The sequence below is a fragment of the Melospiza georgiana genome, chromosome 8, assembly GCF_028018845.1.
Source record: "Melospiza georgiana isolate bMelGeo1 chromosome 8, bMelGeo1.pri, whole genome shotgun sequence".
Lineage (NCBI taxonomy): Eukaryota > Metazoa > Chordata > Aves > Passeriformes > Passerellidae > Melospiza > Melospiza georgiana.
Genome location: NC_080437.1, coordinates 25,613,048 through 25,636,805, shown reverse-complemented (window position 1 = coordinate 25,636,805; position 23,758 = coordinate 25,613,048). Strand labels below are relative to the sequence as shown.

Sequence of the window (23,758 nt, the reverse complement as noted above, 5' to 3'; positions counted from 1 at the left end):
AACTTGTGATGCATGCTAACACCAATATCCCTTTTGGATCCCAGAACTATTCCCAGTTAGGTACATCAGCTTCCAGGCTGTTGCAGTGTCCCTTGAGAGCTGCAAATACATTGAATGAGTGTTTTGTGAGGAGAGATTCTTCCTTTGCTCCTGTGGTGTCCATTTCTCATATTCATGTACTATCTTTCTAGTTCATGATGATTGCCTGCTTCACTCCAGGCTCTGAGCTGCTCCTGGTGAGTGAAGTAGGACATGCCAAGTCTGATATTTCTGTTCAGAACAGGGTGGGAGCATTTCTGGTGGTAGTTGAAGGAATGGCTTGGCAGATCTTGCTCTGGTTGCTCTGGTGTGGTTCTAGTTATCACATGGTGGTTTGTGGGAAGCAGTTTAGCTCTCTTCTCAAAGAAAACCACAGGGAGCACAGTGTGCTCCCAACAGATGAGAAAACAGCAATTGGGGAACTGAAGCAGTCTGTGTAGATAAATGGGAGGTTGAAGGACACAGTAGGACAGATGGAGATGGAGAAGAGTAAATCATAGTCTTGCTCTTAGCTACACTTACTTTCCCTTCTCCTCAAGTAATTATTTCCTTCTACTTCCCTAGCTGTCATTCCACTCTCTTAGATCTGCTCTACTTCCAAACAAATACTGCTTTTCCCTGGTTTTTTTCCCCTCCCCTTCCTTCCTTCTCTATTAGATGTGTCCCAAACCCAGAACCCTGTGTTCTAAATAACCTCAGTTAGGACTTCCAGATACATTGTTCTCCTTTCACAAAAAACAAATTTCCCACCTACCCCTAAAACTGAATCCTTTGTTTCCTTATTTCGTATGCTTGCCTTAATTTCTTGCAAGCTCTTTATCCTTTCACTACATTAGGCTGTGGAGAAGCTCCTGAGAGCATGACCAGAATGTTTGTAAAAATTTGGAAACAAAGGGGGCGAGAAACAAATACTGGTTTTGTCAGTTTTCTCCTTTCCCTGAAATCAGGAGATGGGAATCTAGTCCTCAGCCCTTGGATTCCTCCTGAATATCCTTACAAAGTACTGATTTTCCTACCTTCCTACCCCTACCTTCACCCTTATTACCAGGAAAACTCTGAAACTGAACAAAGCTTGATTAACAAAAAAGTCAAATGAACTGCAAGCATCAAAAGAACATTCCAAAAAAAGATTTCTTGGTCCATCACCAAATAGCTGCTAATCACAAAGAAGGCAGTTTAGAGATTGTGGTTCCTCAGGATTGATACAAGCTTCTGGTGTTTGAGTTTTGTTTAAAGCTCAGCATTGTTGATTATTTCATACATAACATATATGATTTGTGAATTACTAAATGAAGAAAAATGTGTAACAAAATTCATGTTAAAGAGGATCTGAAGTCATCTTTTTCTTGAAAGCATCTGGAGCTTTTGCTGGTAACTTTGGTTGAGCTTAGATTTCTCACCATCTGCTTCATTCCTTTCTTTCCATCCAGGTGAAGTCAGAAAGTAGCTCCAGTTCCAAAAGGATTCATGGTGTTTTTAAGGAAGCAATAAAGATGCTACAAGAAAAAGGAGTGGTTTTCCAGAAACCTAGCAGCTCCAAGGACTTATACTATGTAAGGAACTGAGCTGTGGTTGCAAGCAAGTTCAGTGGTATGACTTTCCTAATCAGTAAAAACAATAAAAAATACTGCAGAAATAGTAGAAATGTTTCAGAAAGAGCAGCAGGACATCCAGGTGCTCTCAGTTTACTCAGAAGTATTTTCTGCAACTTACTTCAGTGTTGGTTGTACCTCTGTATCACCCACTGAGTTGTTCCAAGTTCTGCCTGTGTTCACTGGGCTGCCAAACTGCTCTGATGCAGCTGAGCTCACTGAAACCTGGGGCCTGGGACAGTTCTCCAAGTGGGTTCAAGCTTGCTGTTCTGCTGAGGCAATCACCCTCCTTTGGGTCAAACTTAGTTGTATCATGCTCTTCACCTAACTCATGGATGCTGCTAATAGTAGTAAAACTATTGCCTGAAGATTTGATATCCATTATTAGTCTTGGAGGCAGCATAAAGTGCAGAGTGTAATTATGACAGTGTTAGCTTAGAATACACCATGTCAGTGGATTGTTTTTCAACAGCAAGGCCAGTTTCTTCTTTTTTCTTCAGGTGACTGACCATGATAAGGAGCTGTTTAAAGTGACCCTTGATGTGATTAAAGAAGACTGTCGAAAACCCAGGCGTAAGTAGCAGGGTGATCAAGCTCTGATGAGCTGGTGCTGATATACTGATGACAATATCTCCTCCTGCTGCCTGTCCTCACCCTCGAGCTTAAGCTGTTGCTGGTGTAGCTAATCAGTAAAACTAAAAGCAGGAGTGCAGGAGCAGCTTCCTGTGAGCATGGAGAGAGAAAGAGCAGGTGTGCCCAGCAGGAAGCAAACTTCTCCCATCTGAAATAAGCAGCCATTATCTTAGATCTGTATCTTTTGAGAATACTTGGATTTTGGGAGGAACCAAATGTAATACAGTCAGGTCACCACCTAGCAGGTGTTGCTCTGCACTCTGGAGAAGTAGCAAATCTTGCTGGTTCAGTTTCTGCAAGGGAGTTGACACAAAAGTGACCATGCAGAAAGGTGAAATCCCCGCCTCCTTTAAGTCAACAATACAACTTGCTTAAGTCAGTAGGATATTCTCTGGAGATTTTAAGCTCGGGTAGAGCTCAGATGGTATTTTTTTGTAGTTAAAGATTTCAGTCGAACAAAGTCTATTTCTTTTCAGATAACGTGCCTCAGGTGGTTTCTGAGTTATCCCTGTCCCTCAAACTATTGTTTTTTTGTCCGAGTGATAACTTGTGCTTGACTTGAATGTGTTCTAATTACACAGGTACATTGCTACAGAGTGTCTTTCAGTTCATGGGATAGAATGTGTCAGCAGGGATCACTTGCTGCAGGAGTGCAGCTATTTGTGGGACAGAATGTGCTTTAGTATAGAATAAATGACTGACTGGAACATAAGGCATAAAATCTTAAATTGCTCATATCCCTATACTATCATAACTACAATAGCACTTGTAGGACCTGGAGTATGATGGTTATTCTGCAGTGAAAAAAAGGCTAAATGAGGCAAAATCAAGTTTGAGTTTTAACTGTCTCTCTTGAGTGGTACAATGGTAGACAAGGTCTTGGGAGAAGAGGTTACTGCTGGGCATGCAGGTTAATATGGGCTTGTTTTCTTGAGGGTGTTTCGGTCCAACAAATTGCTGTATCACATTGTTTTATTGTCTTTTATCCAATTAAAAAACATCATTTCTCTAAGAGTCAAATAATTCCTTTGCTCATTTTATACATCAGTTAGTTCTCCTGATAACCTGCTTTTTTAATATAACTATGCCACTATCAAGGCCAGAACCTCTATACAGGTGACAGAGGCACTGAATGACTGCCCCCTATTTGTTCCCTTCTTGTGCATTGTCACCCTGGTCAAGTACTCTGTGATCCATGGGAAGCTGGGAAGTTCTTTCGGTCAGGAAAGTCAGCAGCAGAAAGTAATTTGTGGATCCGTCACAGAAAAGACTTTGAAGAGTCCTGAGTCCTCAAAGCCATGTTTTTCATAATAAGCAGTTTAAAATTAGCAGCTGTTTTACAAACCCTCTTGTTCTCCTTGAAGCTTTCCCCCTACTTAGTTTCCAGGTCAGTGTCCCTTTGCTGCTTTCCAGAAGGACCATTTCAATGTCCTGGTCCTCGGCAGTAGAAGCAAAGCCAAGGAGCTTCAATGGAAACAGCAGGCACGGCGGTATTTGTTGTCCGGGGATGATGCAAGAGCGCGGAGCTGAGCGTGGCTGCCGGCCCCCCTCTGGCGGCGGGAGCTGCAGGAGAGAGAAAACAAGGACACGGCCATTCACCTCTAGGGCTTTTTCTTGTTTGTTGCAAGAAATTCCTACCCGTTTTCTTCCAAGAGTAACAGTAATCTTTCATGACAAGAGGGATGAGTTATGACAAATCAAACTCTTCTCTCCAATGAGTAACTTCTCTGCCAGTTTTCCAGGCAACGCCTTGCCCCGTTGCTGTAGTTGTGACACATTCCCAGGCCCAACCCAGCTGTCTGAAACTATTGTAAAAATTAAAAAAAAAATCTTGCCTGCCTACTCAGAGCTGCACAAGCCCTGATCTGAAATGTGCCTACCTGACACTCCTGGTCCTTGGCTCCACTTACAGTTCCTGATCTTAAATGCACTCATGAGACACCACTGTGGGTCCATCGAGAAACTTAACATAGCCAGATAGCACATTTTGACTCCAGACTGAACTGCAAAATGGATTTGGGTTTTGGTTTGTTTCTTTCTCTGTTTTATAAATTTTAGGCTTCAATCAGGCTAATGGTAGAGAGGACAAAAACCAGAACCACTTTAAGTTAAATTTAATATGTCAGAATATACCCTGTGTGAGACATCTACAGTGAGCAAATGCCAGTTCTAAAACTCTATCCCCTCTGATGTTGGTTGTCAGGCAGGACAGTCAATCACAGCCTGGCTTCCCTCAGCTGCTGGACAAAAGCAAGAGCCCAGGATCTCAGTGAAAGAGGGACAGGAGTGTTTTTGGGTTACTTAATAATTGTACACACCTGCAGCTTCCCCAAAGTGCTGTTTTCTACCAGCATCAAGGGGAAACGTACACATTGTACTGTTAGGTAACATTTGAGTCATTAATGTAATTCATTAAGATTTAAGTTCCTCTGGATCAGGGATGGGCAATTTGATCTTCTTATGACAAACCTATGACAAATGCAAAGTGCAGCTGCCCATTTTGTTTGCAACAACAGTCACTATGACCAGGTAGAAGCATTGTTCTGTTCTCTGCAGTTATCTCTCCCAGGGTAGTGGACACATTTTTGGCTATTGGCCACAAAGGTCTTTTTATCATGCTGGATACTTCTGAGGAAGTATATCTGCCTGATTCCCAGCCTAATCAGAATTAGGCTGAACTGTTTATTTACTGCTATCTACCAGCAGCTTTTTCTGATCCAGCTCTGGGGCTCAGCAGATTCTAGAGTAGAGAATTAACTAAAAAAAAACCAAAACACAACAAAATATAGGGCCCTTCCGGGCCCATGGCAGTTTCTCAGTACCCTTATCAAACTTGCCTTGCATCACGTGAGCAAAGGAGATGGAAAATAATTTGTGCTGATAAATCTGATTTACGTCTTTTTTCCATTGTCAGCTGCTGTGGAGAAATATGTTGTGGTCTTCAGCACCTGGGGGACTGGGAGCTTGCAGCACTGATGATTAGTGGAGGAAATGATGACAGGGACAGCTTCAAACAATGTCCCACCTAGCACAGAACAGATGTGTGCAGCCATGAAGGACCTCTGTGCTTGCCCCTAGCAAAGGGGAATTTTAAACTTGTATTTTAAACTTCTGTTCTCTTGTACATTGCAGGGCTAATTCCACTTAAAAGGAGATAAAATCTGATACTGATGGTTCCATGACTGTCTATTCCCATAATTGTCTGGGTGGTCTGCAGGGTAGGGATGGGATAGCATTGCGAGTTGCAGTGCAGCAATTTTTCCACAAGATGCCAGCATTGGGCCAGCGGTTACAGGCCTTGGCCACGCACCTCCCTGCTGTGCTTGAAGGCTGTGAAGTTGGGTCTCAGTAAAATGACTTTCATTTGGTTCCTTCTGAAGTTGCAAAAACTGGATGACCTGCACAGGTGCACAGTGGAGGTGCCCTTACATTATTAAACTCCTCATCGAGTTGTACTGAGCCATGTATGTTAAGAGTAGTCAAGACTGAGTTATCTTTCACCCTCATTACTACTGTTACAGCCCTGGCACTTCCCAGACAAGTCACTGGGAACAGCTGATAATTGGAGAACTGTAGGCACAGACAGGATCTCTTTCTTCTGAATACATATCTGTTTCTGTATCTAGGGCTGTGGGATTTTTCCTGATTGATCTGTAGTATGATAGTTCAAAAGAGACACACTGAAATATTTCTTCCATGCCTGGCTGCATTTTCCTTTTTCCTGCAGATGCTGAAAAAGGCTGCCATTTCCTTCATGTCCTGAGCTGTGTTCGGCAGAGCTACAGCCCCTCTCTGCCTGAGGTGGTGATGCACCGTGTCTTGGAACTACTGGAGAGTAACAGTGATGTTGTCAGCACTATGGAAGGATATTTCATGGTATTTTAAAGAGAAAAGATAAGAAAGAGAGGTTGAGAGACTGAGAGAAACTGTAATTATCTGGTATTATCTAGATAGTAGATAAAAAAAAGAGCCTTTTGATTCTCCAAATGCTATTGTTGTTCAGCTTCAGAGAAATTGTTCAAATACTTGTTTTAATATTCTTCCTGACTTCCTTGCTATTCCTAGTGAAAGTGGTATCAAAGTCATTCTGGACATTCTAACCTAGCAGGGAAACTGGAAAAGAAACTGTGCTCTTGGAGTAAAATGAGACATTGATCATCCTCACATCTGCATCTAGTGTGCCTAAAGAAAAGTCACTGCTAAAGATCAGTGTTTACAGCAGTGGTCATCTCAGGAGATAGTTTTCTGGCTCAATGATTGATCTTGCTAGGTTTCATGTGGTAATAGCTGTAGATCTTTCTTTTTATGTGAACTTGGTAACACCTAGAGAAAGGACACACAAACAGAAGGATTTGCCTGTCCTTCTGGCAGTGCTGGTGCATCTTTGTTTGTGAATATGTGTTCCTCAATCTGAACAGCTTTCCCACTACTAAAGCAATCCTCCCCATTCTCTGTAAAGTAATGTTCAGGAATGGGATCCTGCATCCCTTGCCCACTAGTTGTCAAGCATGTATGCATTCCTCTGCATTCCCATCTGTGCTACTGATGTCTGTTGTTGCAGTTTCTCTTCAGACTAGAATTTTTAAAATCAGCTACTATTTTGCTGTTTCAGTTGTTTCTTAGATCACAAATGGTAAAACATAAATTCGATGCTTTGGAAAAGAAAATACAGAAACCATTGAGACACACTGTAATCTCCTCTGCCTGTTGCTTTTTGTGTCTTTTATTCTTTGTCACTTTTGGGGTAAAATACTGCCCATTTCTGTGCTTACAGAAGAACACAAGGCATAGATGAAACAACATTAGCCTAAAGATGTTTGATCTGGACATGCAAGATGTTTGATCTGGAATAATTATGTGCAACAGTTAAAAAGCAAAGTTGTTCAATATTTATGCTTAGAGAGAGCTTGCTGCTGCAGGGGCTTGTCTGTTTAATTAATCTGTTTAATTTATGGTGTGGAGGTGAGACCTTTAACTTGAAAAGAGTACAAAAGATTGAATTTATCCTTTTTTCCTCTGCACCTTCCCTGTAACAGTTGAAACAGCAGACTCCCAGGAGGCAGCTGTAGTGGTAAAGCCCTATATAAGGATTGACATAGCAGGGAAAAATAAACCATATGCATGAGGAAAGCCAGTGAGTAGCTCCATGTGTGCCAGCTCTCTGGTTTGTTATATTATCTGCCTCACTCCAAGCCCTGGCTGCAGTGAGATATAGGCTAAGAGAAAGGCTTGACAAAATATTTGGCATTTGCATTCAGAGGCCCTGGAAAACTCTGGCCTTAAAGAGACGGTGAGTTTGTTCCTAGTAGAGAACTATGCATGAATCATTCATTTGCTCTGTGTTCCCCACTTGCTGCAGGACTCAGTAGTTGGTTTCCTCACAGATTTCCCTACTCCTCACATTGCTGCTCTGCTCTGACTCAGGTACCTTCTAGTCAGATCTTAATATGGGCCCTGAGCGGGTTCTGAAGGGGGATGTACCTGTGCAGAAGGAAATAGAACAGGATTAAGGAAGAGTTGTAGTGTGTTTATTCCACACTCCCTCCCCACGCCCTGAATATCTCTGTAAATCAGGGAAAGAAGGCAGATACTGAGTGAAGTGCTACTGAGGGGAATTGAAACTTTCATTTATGCCTGTGAGAAGATCTGGTTGGCCACTGGGGAGATTTGCTTTTAAATTCCTGCTCTGATTGTTGATGAGTTTGAAGTGATGCTTAAAAACAAGGCTATCTGTGGAAGAAGTAGCTTGGAATATTGATTCCTATATTCAAATTCACTTCAGGAATTGCCCACAATCAAGCAGTACATATGGTAAAGTTGCTTATTTGGCATGAATTTGAGGATATATTAAAGGAAAGCATTTGGAAGAGCATGGCATATAATTTACAAGACTGTCTTGGCCATTTTCTTGAAATGTTCTGTATTAGCAGAAGCTTATTTTGCTGGGAAAGGGTTAAAGAAACAGTGCTAGCTCGATGGGAAAGGTGATCCCTCTTAAGTTAGAAGAAAGACCCTCGTTCTCCTGAGGATGACAGCTGAGTGTGTGGGCTGGATGAGTTCGAGGAGAAAAAGAGTTTGGAGATCATGTTGCTCTTTAGGATCTCTTTAAAATAAATTCATACCAAAATAGGATTACGTCTTCAGCTTTGCAGTTTGTATAGTTTCATGTGCAAATTCTGTTGCCTCCAACTCTGAGGCTGCACTTACTGTGTTTTAAATGTGTTTCTTTGTGTAAAGTTTGCCTAAAATCCCTGTCCACTGATTTTCTATGCTTGGAGGTAGAAAGGGCAGACACTTGTGTCTGCTTCAGTCCTGCTCCTGTTGCAGTTTAAAAGCACTGAACAACTGCAAAGCCTTGGGGATGAGGTGGAAGGAGCTTATCTCAAGAAACATGGGTAAGTTATTCTGGAAAAAACCTGTCCCTGGAAGTTTTTAAGTTGATCATTGCTGGGAGTTCTCAACTCTTGTGATGGAGGGTGTGTTGTGATGGTGTTTGTCCCCTAAGAACAGGAAAAAGGGATTTTTCTCAGATGAGTTGTCTCAGGGAAGTAAGATGAATAAACACAAGGGAGCCTATAGTTTTTACAAGAGTGAAAGGTTAAGCTAAAGTTAATGGAGGAGCCTAGATTTAAGCTACACAGATTCTGACTATTTCTACAGAATAGCTGTGTCTTAAGCTTGCATGCTTTATTTTTTCCACAGTAGCCACCCAGCCCAGGTTAATGCTCTGGTTGAGAGAATTCCCTCTTGCACCTACAGGGAATACAGGATGCATGTGCCTGCACAGCAGTGCCCCAGGAGCTGTGGGAGCACAGAGCTCACTGTGGGCTGATTTACCCATTCACTCAGTATCTCTACAGTGTGCTTCTGTGACAGCAGTCTAGACATACCCATGTTGGTATAAGTCACCTTTATGTAAGTCCAACTACACACACTAGGGCTTTTACTGCAAATAAACTGTCTCTCTGTTTAAAGATCATATCCTTAACCAACAGAGTCATATCATGCACACTGTTAAAATTCTTAGACCACACCTATGAAATATTGTGCAGAGCATTCAGTGAAAGCATGCTTTCTTGTTTTGTTTAATTTGAAAACTCATTAGGCAACACAATTATTACTGGTTTATTAAAGGACTTAGAAGGTGGCACTTTAAAGTAAGACTGACAAGTGAGAATTCATGTTGTAGAACTGCTTCATGGCCAGTTCCAGTTTCCATAGCAACAGTTACGGCAGTAAAGGTAGGTAAGGAAAATGGAATTTTTAAAAGCAGTCAGCATTTCTACATTACCTCTAAAAGGTAAGTTTCCATAGAAATGCAGCACCTGAGAACAAAAATTACCTAAGAATCTCAATATTCTATTCTAGCAAAATGCACAGTGTTTGCTTTTCTGGTGAGGAAACAAAGGAACAGCCTTACCTTCAGTCCCTGCCCTCTGCTTATGTGAGAGAATAGATGAGGTTGCTTCATACCTCAGTTTTCCCCTTCTGTAAACTGGGAATAATACAACTCCCTGTGAAGGTCATAAGCCTCAATTTCTTGTAATCCTAGTCATTAAAAGCTCTATGGGAGCTATTAGAGAAAAACAGTATGGCTGTGTAGGAGAGAGTGAATGGATAGATGCTGGAGTGGGACTTAGGAAAAGTTGTTCTTCTACTAGTACTAATAGCTTTGGTTTTTTCTGCCTCTCTTTCCATGCATGTTGCTTTGCTTGTCTTGTCATCTTTCTCTCCAAGGCCTATGAGGCAATGATGGTCTCCCTGTTTTTATTTTTATCATATTTTTTCTGGAATCCTGTTTCCTCTCATGACTTCTTAGATGCCTTCATAAAAATGGAAATCTAGATAAATAAGTTCTGAGTATTCTTGTTCTGAAATTGTTGGATTGTAAATTTGGACCCATGAGGACAAGCATTTTACACAACCTGCCTGGGAAATAAAGCTTTACTTTCAAAATAATAAATTACCAAGTTAAATATTGGTGACATGACTAAAAGCTGTTCCTGTTTCAGATCTGCGTATACTTGTGTATTCCAGTGATGAACAACATAAATAGGGCTTGTTAATTCATTATTCAAAGTGGGAATTGATCAATGAGCAGCCAGTGAGGCATGGAGCCACACAGAGAATTACAAGACAAAGTACTGGAAATCTGTTCGTCAAAGAAATGCTGTTTGGTTTACTTTGAGAGTAAGCTGATCCTGTGGGGAAAAGATGTGCCTAGCAAAGATTTGTATCTTTATACTTACCTCTAAATGGGAAAGGGAGCAAGTTCAGATCCCATGGGCACCCTGAATTTTGAGACTTCCTGTCAGTGCAGCGCTATGTTCTTTACTGCTGTCTTTCAGCACAGTCTCCAGTCCTCCTGCCCCAACCCTCCAGGCTAGAGCAAAAAAAATGTTCAGTCACAAAGATAAAAGAATAGTTACAATAATTGGTTACCATCCTCCAGGAGTCCCAGCATTACAGCCACATTTTTGTGGATCCTTGTGGGCAGCAGGGAAATGCTGAGCCAAGGATCTTGGGTTTCATTCCCAGCAATATACCCTGTCAAGCACAGAGCCTTTCCCCCCAGTTTCTTTCATCTATTCCTGAACTCCACTCTCCCCTCTGGCTCAATTCTCGGGCCCTTCATTTCATTCACAGTCACAGATCCTGTCAAAATCCCTTCCTCTATTTTATTCCCTTTATCTTTCCGAACTCAAATATCCTTGTCAAGATTTGGTAGTTGAAACTTTCAGAATGATTCCCTTGCCAAACTGATTTGACACTGTTCACAGCCCGTTGTGATTCCAGCAGGTTGTCCTTTGCTCCTTGTCTAGGCACCAGAAGAGGACACTTTCTTCTCAGTGTAGTTTGCAGCAGGAAAGAGCTGCAATTTCAGGAAAACAACTCTCTTTCCACCCCACCCTCCTGAAGATTTAGTAGCACCCTAAATATTCTAGTGGTGGGGTTTTTTTGCAGGTATCCAAGTACAAAAAAAAACCAAAAAAAACCCCACCAAAAAAACCCCACCACATCTAAAAAATAAGTTGTGTCTTGCCCAAGCCTTAACAAGAAGTCACACCCCTGATAGAAGCTATCTGCCTCTCCCTGCCACTTTCATGTCCTTGCAGATCTGATTGTAGACATGATCTGTAAAGTTGATGTGGACTTGTAGCCTGTGTGTCTCTCAGTTAGTGTCTCTTTTCAGCCTGTTTTTTTCTGAGAAGTTGTGACTCTATTCTGATGTGATTGTACTGTGTGTCTGGGCATTTGTCAACCTCTGTCCCACTACCCCAAGTGACTTTGGCTAGCTAAGATGTGTAAAGGACCCTGAACTGTTATGGTCTGGCACATTTGTAGGAAATGGATGCACTGATAGAAGAGGGAAGCCCAAATCAGTGCCTCTGTGAAAGGGAAGGAAGAAAGACAACACCAGAGAAACCACACACAGGACAATCCCAAAGAACTCGTTCCTGTAACTTCAGCTGCCACAAGAAGTACTTGTTCTGCAAGTGCTCTTTTAAGAAGTGATTGGACAGTTTTTGCAGAAGTTTCCTCACAGATACTGCCCTAAGACAGTCACAATGGCAAACTGCAAATCCATCAAAATCTGGTAAAGCTGCACTGGGGGTGCAAAGTTGAGCAACTGATTGTTAATGATGCCACCACCCCATTTCCACTAATATCTTTAAATGTGCAATGGAGGCTATACTAATTTAGTCACAGCAATTTACAAGTTGAAACCAGCCCAGATTAACAAGACTGCCTGAGAATAACACAGCCAGGAATTTGTCAGTGAAAGAAATAACCTAAAGGAACGATTTTCAGTAAGTGTTAACTACTGAACACTGCAGTGCCAATTAACCTGGCACAGCATGTCCTACAGCTCTTGTTTTAGCTTGCTTTTTTGTTACTCACTGGAAGAAGGCACACTCCTTCCCTGCCAGCTAGAACTGCCACCTTCACATGGCTCTGCTGGAAACAAGGTAAGATTAATAGCAAATGTATGTCACTGCATAGCAACATGATTAAAGACAGTATGTGCCAAGTCTGTTATTGGCCTGGAAAGTTCATGGTTCCTCCCAGGAATGGAGACTTCAGCCAAATTTTACAGTGATACTTGAAGACAGGAAGGAGGAGTCTATTCCTTCAAATGTTTTCCCCAACAATGGAGTCCTGTAAGTCCTGCAGGCCTAACAGATTTTAACATGTGCTCTTCTTGGCCAGGAACAAAGGTGGTACAGAAATGAAAAGAGTGCTTGGGGCTGGGTTTTTCTCTTGTTGACAATATTGGTCATTTGCTTTGAGAGTGTAGGGTCTGTCCTTGTGTTCATGTAAAACTTTGCTGTATTGTCCACAAAAATCTCTGAGCTGTAACAAGCCAGCTGGAGTTCTGAACTCCTGCCTACACTGCCTACACTGCTGACTAATCTCTCTCATTGTTTTCTGTCCTCACCTTGTCTTTTTTCCCCTCAATAAAATCTCTTGAACTTAATTTCTGATTAAAGGTTATGGTCTCTGTCCTCTTGTGAGTACAGTGATCCAGGACAAACATAACAAGAGCAAACTGATATAGAGAAGAGTTTTTGTTGGAACCCTGAATTTAGCAAAGGATGAGAAATACAGAGGAAGCTGAAGGAGGAGGATTTAGCACAAAGATGTTTGAAATGAGTCCTACTGAAAAAGGCTAAAGAAATAATTGCCTAACGATGCTGTAGACATCTGTTTCAGAACAAGCAGCAGGTGTTGCATGTAATGAAAGCAAGGACTTGTACTGTTTTATTTTCTGCAATTAGAAAGCAGAGGAGGAAATGAGGTCAGGAAAAATGGAGTAAGAGAACATTTAGCATAAACAGCTGGGCAAATTTACATAGAGCACAGCAGTATTTATATGCTCTTCCTCTGCTTTCCTTACACTATCCTTGAACAGGTCTGTTCTGCAGAGTATTTTGTCTTTCCTAAAAGACCAATGGTTTGGGTGCTCAAAGTTAGATGCTAAAGTGAAAGTTGGTCCCCAATATGCCTTTGAGGACCAAAATGTTCAGGATAATGTAATTGTCACACAGATGTTGTCTTGAACTGATGAGAATGATCCTGAAGGTAAAGCTACCATTGTCTCACAGATGGTTTGTGTGCCTCAGTCACCAGAAAAGTGGCTGAGAAAGTATCCACTAGTGAAATGATTCTTTAGGCTTGCATTGCTGATGCTGCATGGCCAGGGCTCAACTTGGGATGATCTCATTTCTTGTTAACAGCAATTAATATCCTAAAGGGCATTTCCTTTTTCAAGCATCTCCACTACTGCTCTACAAAGTCTAACTCCAGTCTAATGACTGGGAATAAAAACCAAACTCTTTGTGTCTACCCAGGGGATGAAGTTGCTGTTGGGGAGATCTGCTTTTCCTACAGAAGTCTCTCAGTTGGGAAAACCACTTTGCTTTTGCATAAAGATAACAAAACAAAAAGTTAATGCATTTCACTGCTGAGAGATGTTACAGATTCTTCTTACAATGCCAAGCTTGTGTGCTCATCACCTGTGTTCAAACTGCAGTTCCATGAGCAACTTTTCCTAAGGTTTTATTTGTATGTTTTTATAGTTCACAATCTGTCAGTCAAATGTTTTCTGGTTTGGATATTGACAGATAAATTCTTCTACTTTCTCTAGGGACTGTGCAGCCAAATAAAATTACTTTTTGGTTTCAGAAAGGGTTGAATAAGTAAAAATAGTGAACAAACAAATTCTAATTTCAAAACAGTTTGGCAGAAATTTTAAATCTCAGTGTCCATGTATGTATCCATAGAGGTAACATGGGAAGAAAATGCAAAGAAACACTATTTCTTCCTAGACTGAGTTTATTTTAACAAGCCCATGTTATCAATAATGCAGACTACCATGTTTTTTTGCAGAGGATAAAGTAGAAACCAGTCTCAAAATGTGCTATTTTGAGAACAGTGAGCATGCTGAAGTCAGGGATAGAATCTGGGAAGAAACCTGAGGAATCCAAATCCAAACCTGTGATCAGTTTGGTAAACTTCAGCTGTCTCAAATGTAAGCCTGACACGTATATCATAAATAAAGAAAAGTGTGGCTTGGGCTTGCTTTATTTTTTTAAGTGCTTCAAGAGATATCTACAAAGCCTCTGTAAAAATGGAAAAGTACAAGGTGTACATGGATGAAAAGCAGGGTACAATGTGCTGCTGCCACCCTAAACACTGTGCAGGGTGCACACCACAGTGGGAAATCCTTCATCCACAACTGCTAAGAGTGGACTGAAAAATATTGTTAGTCATGAAAGTGTTAAACTGTAAGATAGCTGCTTCAAGGAAAGGATAATCTATAATTTAAGTCCAGAGGGTGAAGCAGATCTTTCATAATGTAAGTAAAAGCTGTTATGCTAGTGGAAAAGCATGTACACTGCCTGCAGAAGGAATGATTATTTTGGTTTTTCCATTATAGTAGATTGCAAGAGGGGCTGACAAAGCAGCAGTCTCTGCTGAGGAGGCTGGGAGGGGAAGGGGCACAAGGATACTGTGCTAGAGGAGGGGGGATTTGCTCTGCCAGCACTGCTGCTGGTTCCTTTGGCTGCCTTCTACCATATTAGCTGGGCCTATTTATCTCCAGAGGGAATTTCATTCGAAGAGCAGTAATCTCCCAAGAAGATGAAATGCAACTGGCTTTTAAAAAAATAAGAAAAAAGATCACACCGTGCTTTGTTTCAGAGTTTGAGATTTGAATGCCAGACAGGCTCTACCATTTCTGTCATTCCTATCAAAGGCCGTGTATGTTGAAATGCTGAAGTGGAAGGACTGCATGGAAAGCAGCCTTTTTAAAAAGCTGAGGTTTTGTAAGTACAGAAGCTGAGATGGGAGTGTAACAAAGGCTCTGTGTTGTGCTGTTGCACATCAGAGCCAATAAAACCCTAAGGGGCACATCTCTAGTACCATGTCTAGCAGATTATGCATGCAACTCCAGTTGCCAGTAATGAGTTGTGTGGCTAATCTGTCATGCACAGCACTGCACAGTTCCCCTTCCCCCAAGGGGCTGAGCTCATGGCATTTAATTTCTCCCCCAGGGTGCTGAGCACCGTTAGAGTCTCTTCAGTTAGTGGGACAGGAAAACCCTGTGTTCCACCTGGCTGCTCAGTCAGAAAACAGAAAGGAAAATCATCTTTAACAACAAGTCCAGCCACCACAGACAGGGCTGCTAGACCCCAGCATGGTTAACATTCAGGGGCACTTACCTATCTACAGTGACATGCCATGAATTAATAAGAAGCATTAGAAATAGCCCTAATGGAGCACAGAAAAGCCTGACCCTTGTTTTATTTTCTCACTGATTTAACAATCCAAGTGTTTTCAATTTACAACTCAAATGCTTATTTACAAAAAAATTGCCAGCATGAGAGAGTCCTTTTGAAATATGAAAACTCAAGTCATGCTCCAGCTCTGACAACATCACATACACACATTCTGTCACGGATCAGCTTTTGCTGTAATTGGAGCAGAGTCCAGGCTGCTGGGCTCTAGCTGCACTAGGTCTGTGAGGCTAATGTGATTACCTGCTTGTTCAAAAAAAAGTGAAAGAAGAATCTTTACCCCAATACCCATCTAGCAAAAGAGGAGAAAAAAAGGTTTTAAAAATGGCTGGTTTATTTCAACCTTCAGAAGGTGAATTTCCCAGGGTGTTCCTCAGGTGAATTTTATCAGAAGCATGAGACTTTGAAAGTGAGTTATTAAATCAGCAGTTAATATTTATACTAATATATGTGTTAAAATTGTTTTAACAGCAGTGATATTCCCATGCTATGATAGGACTTCAGTAATGGGGGCTTTAAGAAAAAAAAAAAAAAAGGTAAATATTAGGAGTTTCAGCACTAAAATCTCCAAAGTTATTTTCCTACAAATTAAGTGTCTCAGCCTTGTGTTCATGGCCCTGGTCAGGTACAGGCTGTTCTGCACCCAGCCTGCTGTTCTCCTCAGTGTACCCAGGCTCGCTTCCATTCAGCCCCAGCAGCTGGAGCCCAGCTCTCCAATACAAGCCTGGAAAGTGCCATCAGCTTCAATTTCCCAGCTGCTGCCTAAGACAGGAGCAGATTTTCCCAAGCCTGCAGCATAATAAGGGGTTTTGGTTATTCTTCTGCCAGCTTTGCAATACTTGGAGATTGGACTCCCACTAGACTGGGTGTTGTACATGTTTTAAAAGAACTATCCATGCCCCTGGCAACACACATTTTTCCTACATGCATGGACAGATGCAGCAAGCAAACAAGGAGAGCAGGAGGTGGCTGTGAGCACAAACCCATCAGATAATAGAGGAGGAGGGGGACAGAGGTGCAAAGGCTGGCCAGGCTTTGCAGGTGGGATGGGTTGTGTGGAGCAGAGGAGAATCAAATTGTGTTGAATAGAGGGAAGGGGAACAGTGGAGCAGATGCCGTGAAAGAACAGGGCAGACACCAAAGGGCTGCAAACCCCAAGGCACCAGTCTCAGGTTTGGCTGAAAACAGAAACTCCTTCCTTATAAGAGCAGATGAGAAGAGTATCAGTAAAAAGATGCCAATCATTAAAAATGTCAGGTTGGGGAGGGTGTTTGGAGAATGATGTATTTTGTCTCTCCCTCACAATGACATGTTTTGAAAGCTGTTTTAAAACAAACCCTGCGTCTTCAACAGTGGATGGGACCCTTGATTTTTTTTTTTTTTTTCTGGACAGCGTGATAGGAGAACGGGATGGAATGTGTGATGTGTATTATAATGGTTCACAGGGAAGAGGCATCCAAGACCCAAATCACACTGGCCACATCAGGAATATTTTTATCAATGGGTTATTTGAATATTTACATTTTGAAGAAAGAATCTTCTTTGTTTGCTCTGCACACCAGGGACTTCTTGGCCAGTCTAAACAGCAAAGGTTTCTAATGTAAATAATTGTTCTTCTGCCTTGTGTCATGCATGAGGATTAGAGGTGGGAAGTCCCTCAAAGAAGAGAAGAGGGTGCCTTGAAGAAGATAAGCCTCAAAAGTGACAATGGAAGTGGCACATGAGGTTTTCCCCTCTGTTGCCCTCCTTGTCTCATGTATACCTATGCACCTCCTGGGGAGGGATGCTGGCATTTTAGCATTTTATGTCAGGTCATTTATTTTGGTAAACTGTGTATATTAGCTGAGAAGGGAGGAGAAGGCTGGCTCAGAGCATCTGTCCTTGTCACTATGCCAGCAGATACCTGGTTCCCACCTGGCAGTAGCTGATATCTTATGCACTGATGGGCTGCTCCTGACTCCTTTTCTTTTCTTTTCTTTTCTTTTCTTTTCTTTTCTTTTCTTTTCTTTTCTTTTCTTTTCTTTTCTTTTCTTTTCTTTTCTTTTCTTTTCTTTTCTTTTCTTTTCTTTTCTTTTCTTTTCTTTTCTTTTCTTTTCTTTTCTTTTCTTTTCTTTTCTTTTCTTTTCTTTTCTTTTCTTTTCTTTTCTTTTCTCCTCCCTTAGGCTGCTTGTGGAAACCTGCTATGTCCTGAAAACAGACACTTTTTATGCCAGCTTTCTGGCCCAAATACCTAAGGCATTGTGACTGTGGTGTCTGTCTCATGATTATTGTTTCAGGGCCAGTAACATTGTAAAAGTTCTTTTTCAGAAATTGTGACTAGAGCACGTCAAAGGAAATCACATTGAGATGGACTGTTCTGACTGTAAATAAGAAGTTTATTTTGCCAGGAGCTGGTCCTCTCTGCACTCCTGGGCTGGCAGGTCTTGAGCCGACAGCAGCACTCTGGAATCTTACTGGAAAATCTGCACGGGCTGCTCTTGAAGAGACTTCAGAGGAAGGAGAGATCTTATAACTTCAGTTAATTCGGTGAATAGCTAATGCATGTCATAAAACAAGCTGAGGGCTGGAAGATCACATTGAAGTTCCCATTTCTGACGTAACTTTAAAATAATCATATGCAAATTAATGATGCATTACTGAAAAGAAAAAAAAACCCCAAAACCTGAAATTTCTGGGGCAAACTCTTCTTGGCGTGGGACTAAGATGATATCCATTTACCTGTGCATGCATACACAAAGAGCAGAATTAGCTCTAAAAAGCCCTCATAATAGCGTGTCTGTGCAACCTTCCTCCAGCTGCGATGTCCGTGTGTCCCTGCGGGACGGGGCACTGCGGACCTTCCCTGGCCGACCTTGAGCTCCCAGCTGGAGCCCGGTGCGAGCGGGCTCAGCCCCTCACTCGCGGCTTTCCGGCGTGGCCTTGGCCGCTCGGGGAGAGCATTCCGGACCCTTTCTGCAGCCATGGAAGGCCCTGGGGCTCCCCCCGCCCCTTCCCCCGGGCTCTCCTCGAGGCCGGGCCGCGGTGTCTCGGCAGGCAGCGGGGGCTCTGCCCGGGCCCGGGGGCAGCCGCCCGCCCTCTCCGGCACTGGGGGGCGGTGGCTCCCGTCCCCTCCCTCCCCGTCCCGCCAGAGCCCTCCGCTGCCACCCGGGGGCGGAGCCGCCGGCCCGGCCCGGCCCCTCCCGCGCCGCTGCCGCCGCCGCAGTGGCCGCGCAGCCCCGGGGCAGCGGGCAGGGAGCGGAGCCGGGCTGGGCTGGGCTGCTGTGAGCGGGGAGACGCCGCCGCCGCCGCGGCAGGGGCGGAGCCGGCACCGGGGCATCCTCCCTTGGCTGTCTCCCTGCCGCCCGCTCGGCATCGCCGCGGCGGAGGGTGCTGCCAGCGCCGGCAGGGAGCGGCGGAGCCGCGCCGGGCTGCGCGAAGATGCTGTCCTACAGCGTGCTGGACGCCAACGTGGTGGACGTGGAGAAGCGGAGGAACCCCTCGAAACACTACGTGAGTGCCGGCGGGGCGCGGGGTGCGCACGTGTGAGGGGGGACGGGCCGGGCGCGGAGCGGTCGCGGAGCCCGGAGCGGTGCCCGGAGCCCGGAGCAGTGTCTGCAGCCGTGCCCGGAGCGGTGCCCGGAGCGGTGCCCGAAGCCGTGCCCGGAGCGGTGCCCGGAGCCGTCCCTCGCCTCATGTGGGCGAGACCCAGGTGAGGCGCCCCCGGGGCTGCCCGCGGCCTCCTGCTCTGGAGGTGCGGCTCCTCTTCCTCACCCTCTTTCACCCCGTTTGATTCTTGGCTCGTTTCAAGGTTACCGTTCTGAAGTTTCCCTCTCTTCCTCCTCACCAGTCCCAGGGCAGGATGGGGCAGCTCTCCCGGATCCCCCGGCTGTCCCCGTCCTGGCCGGGGTGCGCGGTGGGGAGCGGAGCGAGGTTCGGCTGCGGCGGGGTCGGGCAGCCGGCGGTGCCGAGCGCATCTTCGCTCGTTCTCACCCCTAAGTTACATTCAGACCTTCTTTGAGGGGGCAGTCTGTCTGCATGCTTCCCAAGGCAGACTCAGCGTTTGGATCTCTTTTATCTCTCTTTCACCTTCTTCCTTTCACACCTTACTGCCAATAGCTCAGCATTAGAGGAGAGTTTTAAACCATTTTCCCAGACTCCTGTGTTGCAGCCTGTCATGTTGAGGTGTCTTTGCCTGAAGGAGTTGGCAGCATACAGTCAGTAGCTTTTCTGTCTCCACATTGGTAGAGAAGTATTTTTGCTTCTCTGTCTCTCACTGTTTCTGGGTTTTAGTTGCGCCAAATCCTTTAACTGTTTCTCAAGATACAACATGCATTTTAAAACACAGAAAGCTGGATTTTGTCTATAGAGCTGGTAAACCTTCCAGCTTTGGTAAGGAAAAGCCTGAGGGAGTATTGCATCTGGTGTGAAATTGCTCTGAGTATACTGTGTTTCCTGGCATTGTGTGTCTGCCAGATTTCTCCAGAGCTGATCAGCAGCTGAATGGATTGTTGAAAAGATAAGGCCAAAGACTGGACATAAACCTTTATATTAGTGTTGCATATCACTGAGGTTTTTCCTCTGAGGCTTAGACCATAATCCCGTTTAAGGCTAGAGGGCACTATGTTGCTGGGAGATGCACTCCTGTAAAGCTGAAGCTCTCATCTACCATGGAATTAAGCATCTTGGGACCAATTCATAAACTGGAAGTTGTAGGCCTTATGTCCTCTCAGGTTGCAGCTGGACCTGTGCATTCAGTCTATTATGCACTCACTGCTTCCAGGTGGGAAAGGTTTATTTGGTTTTTGCAGACTTTTCTGTGGACTGTGGCTGACACAGCTGCAGGGTGTTATCTCACACGAAAAGTGGTGGCAGTTCAGCATCAGAAAAGTTCATCTGCCAAGCACCGAAATATACAAAAGAACTGCTAACAATATCTTCCAGTCTCTTGGATTGCTTGCAATCTCTTCTCTTGGAGAGAAATTGACACTGTTCTTTTCTTGTTTGATGGAAAATGACCAGAAAACAAGGATTTAAACCCTGTGTTTACAGAATTTGAAAGAAAATATTTCCTGTGTTTACCTGTAAAATACATCTTTTTCTTTGATGATCGTTGTCATTGCATGTTAATAAACAGTAACCTAGACTATTCCAAGATCTCTTCAGTGCTTCTAGTGGCAAAGTTGTTTCTTTGCCATCGCCCTTGTCACTGTACACCTCAACTGATATGCTCTTCAGTACAATAGTTCCACACCTCTGTGTGCCCAGTTCTCAGCCCAAACCCCACAAACTAAATGGTTTGTTTGGTGATGAATGGTGTCTCTGCCTTTTGTCCCACTTAGTTTCCATCTGTGGCTGTACAGTGTTCAGTACAATGGGGTCACTGTCATCTGTCACTGAGTGTGGACCCATGCTTTCAAAGAATTCAGTTCCCTGGGTCTGACCCATTGGTTGCTGTTACTTTGATTCTGTGCTCTTTTTCTAACATGAGATGAGTATTTTCTTCTAAGGTTAATATAATTTAGGATTTAGCTCTCTCCATTGCCTGTGGATAGTTTGGAGAGTGCAAAGCTTTATGTTCTTTGCTCTATGTGGCTTTGAAATATCAAAAAGCTTTTCTATCTCCAGCATCCATAAATGTCTTCATGCCAAGCCTTCAGGCCATGCAAACGTGCCTTGGCATCAGATTAATGATGTGTTTCTCTGGTGGATGGTGACCTAAGTATTGCAGGTGTTTTAACACAACTCTCTTTCTTTTTAATTGTGATCTTTCAGGACCATAGTGGAACCTGCAGAGATGAAGGCACACCTTAGGCATTGTGAGCACGTGGAGAGGGCTAAATGTGAGCAGCACATAAGCCCCTGCACTGCTTGGCTTAGCTGCCAGGAGTCATTGCCTGGAGCAGGTGTCTTTCATGACATGAGCACAGCTTTTGTGGCTTTGAATAAAGAAAGCTAAAGAATGAAGACAGCTTTACATATCCTCTGCTATGATCCTGTGTGTGTGAAACTTCTGGAGAAGTTGAATAAGACTCTGCCTCACTGGAAGTTGAAAAAGGCTCTGCCTGTGGGAATAGATTAAAATCTTGGCTCCAATGCTATTGATAGGAACCCAGCCAGCTCTCTACCCTCTTCTGGGAAATCCTTACTGGGGAAGGAGTCTGCAGTGCTTCCCTCTGCATCCTTCTCTGCAACTGGGTTGCACAACACCACCTGGCTGGCTGGGGGCCCTGGCTGGCAGAATGAGAAAGGATAAACAGAAGGTTGGATCAATAACCACATGCCTCTTGTATGGTATATCCCCAACACAAGCTACTGCTGCTCTTAGAGCTTTTGACTTTTCAAATTAGTTTTCTATTTCTCCATACTGATGATCTTTTAAAAATTGATTTGCACTTGCTAATACTTGAAAAAATGTTGAATCTCCTTGCTTTGTCCCTTCCCTTTTCTTTTAACAAGAACAATATCAGGAAGGTCAAGTCTGGGTTTGTTGGAAAGACCCCTGATGCAACAGGGGTCACACATTGGCTGAGCAGTGCTGCAGTGAAGCTGGGTGGGTTAGGACAGTGCAGTTAGTGGTTGAAGGTGCCAGTGAATCATTCTGAAGAGAAAAAGCTGGTAGCAAAATCCAAATCCCTTTTCTGGCCCCTGCTAAGCACTAAATAGTCAGAAATCCTCTTTTCTCAGTTGATGAGGTTTGATCTGTTTATGGGGTAGCTTCTCTGGCTTTTGCTCTGAAATTGTAATTGTCTGAACTAAGCACAAAATGATCCCAAACCAGAAATTCTGTATTTCAAAGGATGTACTGTTGATGCTTGCCTCCTTCAGCCATCCATCATGGAGGTTAAAGAGGACACCTCCCCTCTCCTTCCCTCTCTCTGCTCCCATCTTATCTTCAGGCAGATATCTTATCCTTTACCCAAATGTCTGTCTCCTTTAGCAGCCCTGCAGGGAGCCTCTGCCTACAGATGTGCTTGATCTTGCTCCCAGGGAGATGAGATTGGGTTTGCATCTTCACCTGTTCACTGCTTTGCAGACCTGGGTGATGGCAAACGTTCATTAGAAGCCAGATGAAGAGGATCCCCCACCCCCTCTCTTACCACTTGCTTTTCTGCTGGGGACTGAGCACTTACTGATGTGCATTATCTCACCAGACATTTATAGGCTTGAGGTAATTTCTGAGGTCTCTTAAGTGTGCCTGTGTTATCCCAAGGGCAGGGGTGGATACATCAGTGGAGATTTTCTCTTTCAGCACTGCTCTGCTCCTGTTTCAGCTGGGCTTTGTGTGTTTTTCAGCTTTGTCCAGCACAGAAGTAAAGTAAAATGTTCTTGGCTTACAAGTGGCTGCTCTGCCTCTTTCCAGTTAGACTGAGGTGCACTGCTGATGTCAGTCATCTGAGATGCCTGTATACTGTCCCAGCTCCTCCCCAGGGTAATTGTTTCCTAATGCCCCCTCTGAATGCCTTGAGATCTCTTGTAGGAATGTCCCTGCATGGATGGTCAGTGGTTGCTGACCTCCTCGGTGTACTGGCGTTGCTGACTTTTAAGGGACTGAGTTCTGCTGTGTAGGGTTTCAGCACTGCTCCCAGGAGAACATGAGTGTGCTTGTGTCAAGTGACCTGTTGTAAAATGTCAGCCTGCTTTGAAGAAAAATCTTGTACTGATAGGGTCAAGCTCTGCTCCTTGACTCTTGGCTGCTCCTGCTTTTACTGCTCAGACTTGAGCAATTCTGACACAATCAGGCATCTTCATGGCTTTATTCTCTTTGCTGCAAGCTGCTGTTTATACCATGGCCAGCACTGATGGGGAGTCTGGACATGGTTTAATGGCAAGGATCTTTGCTCCTGTGTTAGTATGCCCTGGAGAAGGAATTGCTACCCTGGGAGAAGGAGCTGAATTCCCCCTGCTTGGCTCATCAAATGAGTTGTCCTGTGCAACTTGAGGCTGCTTCAATGCATTCAGGGAGCCCAGCAGATCAAGGAGCACTCCCAGTTGTTTCTTCCAGCAGAGCTTTGGGCTGGGAACATTCAGCCAAGAGGCAGTGGTATCTAAATTCAACAGTTTGCAAAGCAAATGGCTGTGTCCAGCCTTTGGAATAGATTATCTTTCAATAGAGAGATAAGGTAGTTGTCCTGATGTGTGGTGGTCAGGGCAGGATGAAATAATCCAGAGGCCTTATGTCCCAGCAGGCTGCCTGCACTGGCTCCCCTGTGGTTG

The 23,758-nt window shown here is 43.9% G+C and overlaps 2 protein-coding genes across 4 annotated transcripts in view; both read left to right on the top strand.

Annotated features, from left to right (window-relative positions):
• STN1 (STN1 subunit of CST complex) overlaps window positions 1-10,636 on the top strand; it is a 42,213-nt gene extending 31,577 nt beyond the window's left edge. The window contains exons 8-10 of one of the 2 annotated variants that reach the window (XM_058029669.1): window positions 1,470-1,592; window positions 2,132-2,204; window positions 5,992-10,636. In XM_058029669.1, the coding sequence (XP_057885652.1) occupies window positions 1,470-1,592; window positions 2,132-2,204; window positions 5,992-6,149 (354 nt within the window). In that variant the 3' untranslated portion in view covers window positions 6,150-10,636. The remainder of the gene's footprint in view (window positions 1-1,469; window positions 1,593-2,131; window positions 2,205-5,991) is intronic. The other variant, XM_058029670.1, reaches the window with a different exon arrangement.
• Window positions 10,637-18,982: 8,346 nt separating this feature from the next.
• The window catches only part of SH3PXD2A (SH3 and PX domains 2A), a 237,768-nt gene continuing 232,992 nt past the window's right edge, over window positions 18,983-23,758 (top strand). For both annotated transcript variants that reach the window (XM_058028729.1, XM_058028727.1), the window contains exon 1: window positions 18,983-19,054. In XM_058028729.1, the coding sequence (XP_057884712.1) occupies window positions 18,983-19,054 (72 nt within the window). The remainder of the gene's footprint in view (window positions 19,055-23,758) is intronic.